The 2,539-nt window shown below is 37.7% G+C and overlaps 1 protein-coding gene across 1 annotated transcript; it reads right to left on the bottom strand.

The window, feature by feature from the left end:
* Positions 1-20: 20 nt before the first annotated feature.
* On the bottom strand, positions 21-1,729 carry LOC112138804 (protocadherin beta-14; the record flags this gene model as incomplete). The annotated part of the gene is given in 1 exon segment (XM_024261442.2): positions 21-1,729. A coding segment is annotated over 1 exon segment (1,203 nt), but the record flags the coding sequence as incomplete, so codon positions are not given.
* Between the last annotated feature and the right edge of the window lie 810 nt (positions 1,730-2,539).

Genomic DNA, 2,539 nt, shown 5'->3' with positions numbered 1-2,539 from the left:
TACTCTGACGCTGTCTCTCGGTCTAACTCACTGTCTGTCACTAAAGTATAGAAATTATTTGACGTTGATGTTATTCTCAGAGGGCTTTCGTCGCTAATAGCGCATTTCACTTTTCCATTTTCATTGGAATCTGGATCTTGTACGTTCATCATTGCTACAACTGTGTTAACTTTAGAATGTTCAGGTATAATTGAAGATTTTGACATTATGTCAATAGTAGGTCTGTTGTCGTTTAGATCTATCACCTCAACAATAACTTTACATGAATCAGTGAGTCCGCCATCATCACTGGCACGTATGTTCACATGATAGCTGCGTGCTGTTTCGTAATCTATTTTTCCAGATAATCTGATCTCACCATTGTCTTCATTTATCAGAAAAAAGGTGTGAGCTTCATCTAAACTATTTGTTATTGTATATTTTATTCTTCCATTTGTTCCATCATCTGCATCTGAGGCAGTGACTTTGGTCACTAAAGTTCCTTTAGGTGAATTTTCAGAAACGGTGGCAGTGTACGTGGATTGCGTAAAAACGGGGGCGTTGTCATTACTGTCCAGCACTGTTATTAAAATCCGCATCGTGCCAGACATTTGCGGATCTCCCCCATCAAAAGCAGTTAAAACTAAAGATATTGCTTGTTCCTTCTCTCTGTCGAGGGGTTTCTGTAAAATCATTTCCGTTTTCTCAGTCCGATCACCCTGATTGTCCCTTTTTAGGACAAAATTATCAGTAGGTGTAAGCTCGTATTTTTGAAGACCATTTTTGCCGACATCTAAATCTATAGCTCGTTCCAATATAAACTTCCCTCCGATCACAGCGGACTCGCTGATTTTAAAACTGACTTCCTCGGTTTTAAAGGTAGGGGGGTTATCGTTCACGTCAGTAATTATGACTGTAACACTGTAAAACTCGATCGGGTTTTCCAGAATGATTTGAAAATGTAAAGCGCAGGGCACCGTTTGTCTGCAAATGGCCTCTCTGTCCATCCTGTTTTTAACAAGGAGGAGTCCTCGGTCTTTATTGAGCTCGACGTACTCAGCGCTGTCTCCCGTGTACACCCGAGCACGGCCAGATTTCAGTCGTTTTACATCCAAACCCAAATCCTGAGCAATATTGCCAACTAAAGAGCCGCTCGGCATTTCCTCAGGCACCGAGTAGGTAACCTGACTAAAAGCAGAACCGCAGAAAAGGAGCACAGAAAACAACAGCACTTGCCGTCTCATTGTTCTGATCCGACGCTTCCCCCGCAAAATTCAACACAAAGAGGAATAGATCCTGAACAAAATGTCCAATATGTTTCCCGACGACTGGATCTCATTCAACAGTAATCCAACTGAATGATAAAAAAGCGAAAAATAATATCGGATTGAAGCGAGACAGTGTTTAAAAATAATCCACGGTTTCAACACACGCAGCAGCGTCTGTTCTCCTCCCGGTGATATCATCATAGCGGGGGATGGTTCTCCGCAAAACTGCACAACTGACTGCACGCGCTGGTGGACAGCGGCGCTAAGAGTACACATGTAAGTATTACAATATGCAAGAAAAAAGGGGGGGTATGTGGCAAAAACCTGGCATAACATCTAATTTTAACTCAAGACCAATTCCAGATAATTTGATGCATTATTACAAGGGATATATACAATAAAAGTTTTTACTTGAAGTTTTCAATGTTATACAAAAAACTGAAAATATGACTTTAAATGGAATCAGTATTATCCTTATGAAGAACAACATAAAACAATAATTATTTACAATTATTATTATTATTATTATTACAAACTGCTGTTCATGGTGACCAAAACTTAACCAAAAAGGATAAATGAATATATATATACATAATGATTTATTTTATTTATTTTATACAGCATTAGCTTTGAGTAAAGTACTCGATATTTCATTTAATTATTTGACGAATTTTGCCATGTCAGATATATATTTATTTTTGTATTTTTTTTTCTTCAAGTATGACATTGCACGGTCAGTGTGGTTGTCCAAAGTGCTGAAGTTTAAACAGACAATATTTGATATTCGTCAAATAAATAAATGAAATATCAACTATTTTACGCAAAGCTAATGCTGTAAAAAAGAAATAAAAGAAAATATTTTTTTAAAACGCACGTTCTATTTGTCGCTGTCCAAGGTGCTGAAGTTTTTTTCCGACAGTCAATACTAAAAAAAAACTTTAGTAAAATTTACCCAAAACAGCTAACCTCTAAAGGAGAGTCTGGTTCATCCAGGATGCTTTTCTCACTCTGAATCTGCTGCATGGACCTTGCTGCACAAAGCTTTTAATGCTAAGGTTTTGTCAAAATCTACAGAACAACTTCCAGTAACAAAATAAATATGGTTAAAAAAAAAATCTAAATCTATGGCAGCAAACCTCTAGCTCTAGAAAACATTCTGGCTGATTCAGGCTATCCAAAGTCAATGTCCAAGGGGTTAAATGAGAAGGAACCCATTTCAATATAGAATGGATGACCGATAACAATGGAAAAACAACTGACCTCCAGAGGAGAGTCTGGTTCATCCAGGATGC

This window comes from Oryzias melastigma, unplaced genomic scaffold (genome assembly GCF_002922805.2).
Source record: "Oryzias melastigma strain HK-1 unplaced genomic scaffold, ASM292280v2 sc03148, whole genome shotgun sequence".
Taxonomy (NCBI): Eukaryota; Metazoa; Chordata; class Actinopteri; order Beloniformes; family Adrianichthyidae; genus Oryzias; species Oryzias melastigma.
Note: the sequence above shows the minus strand (reverse complement) of the source record. Positions and strands in the feature narration are given on the sequence as shown.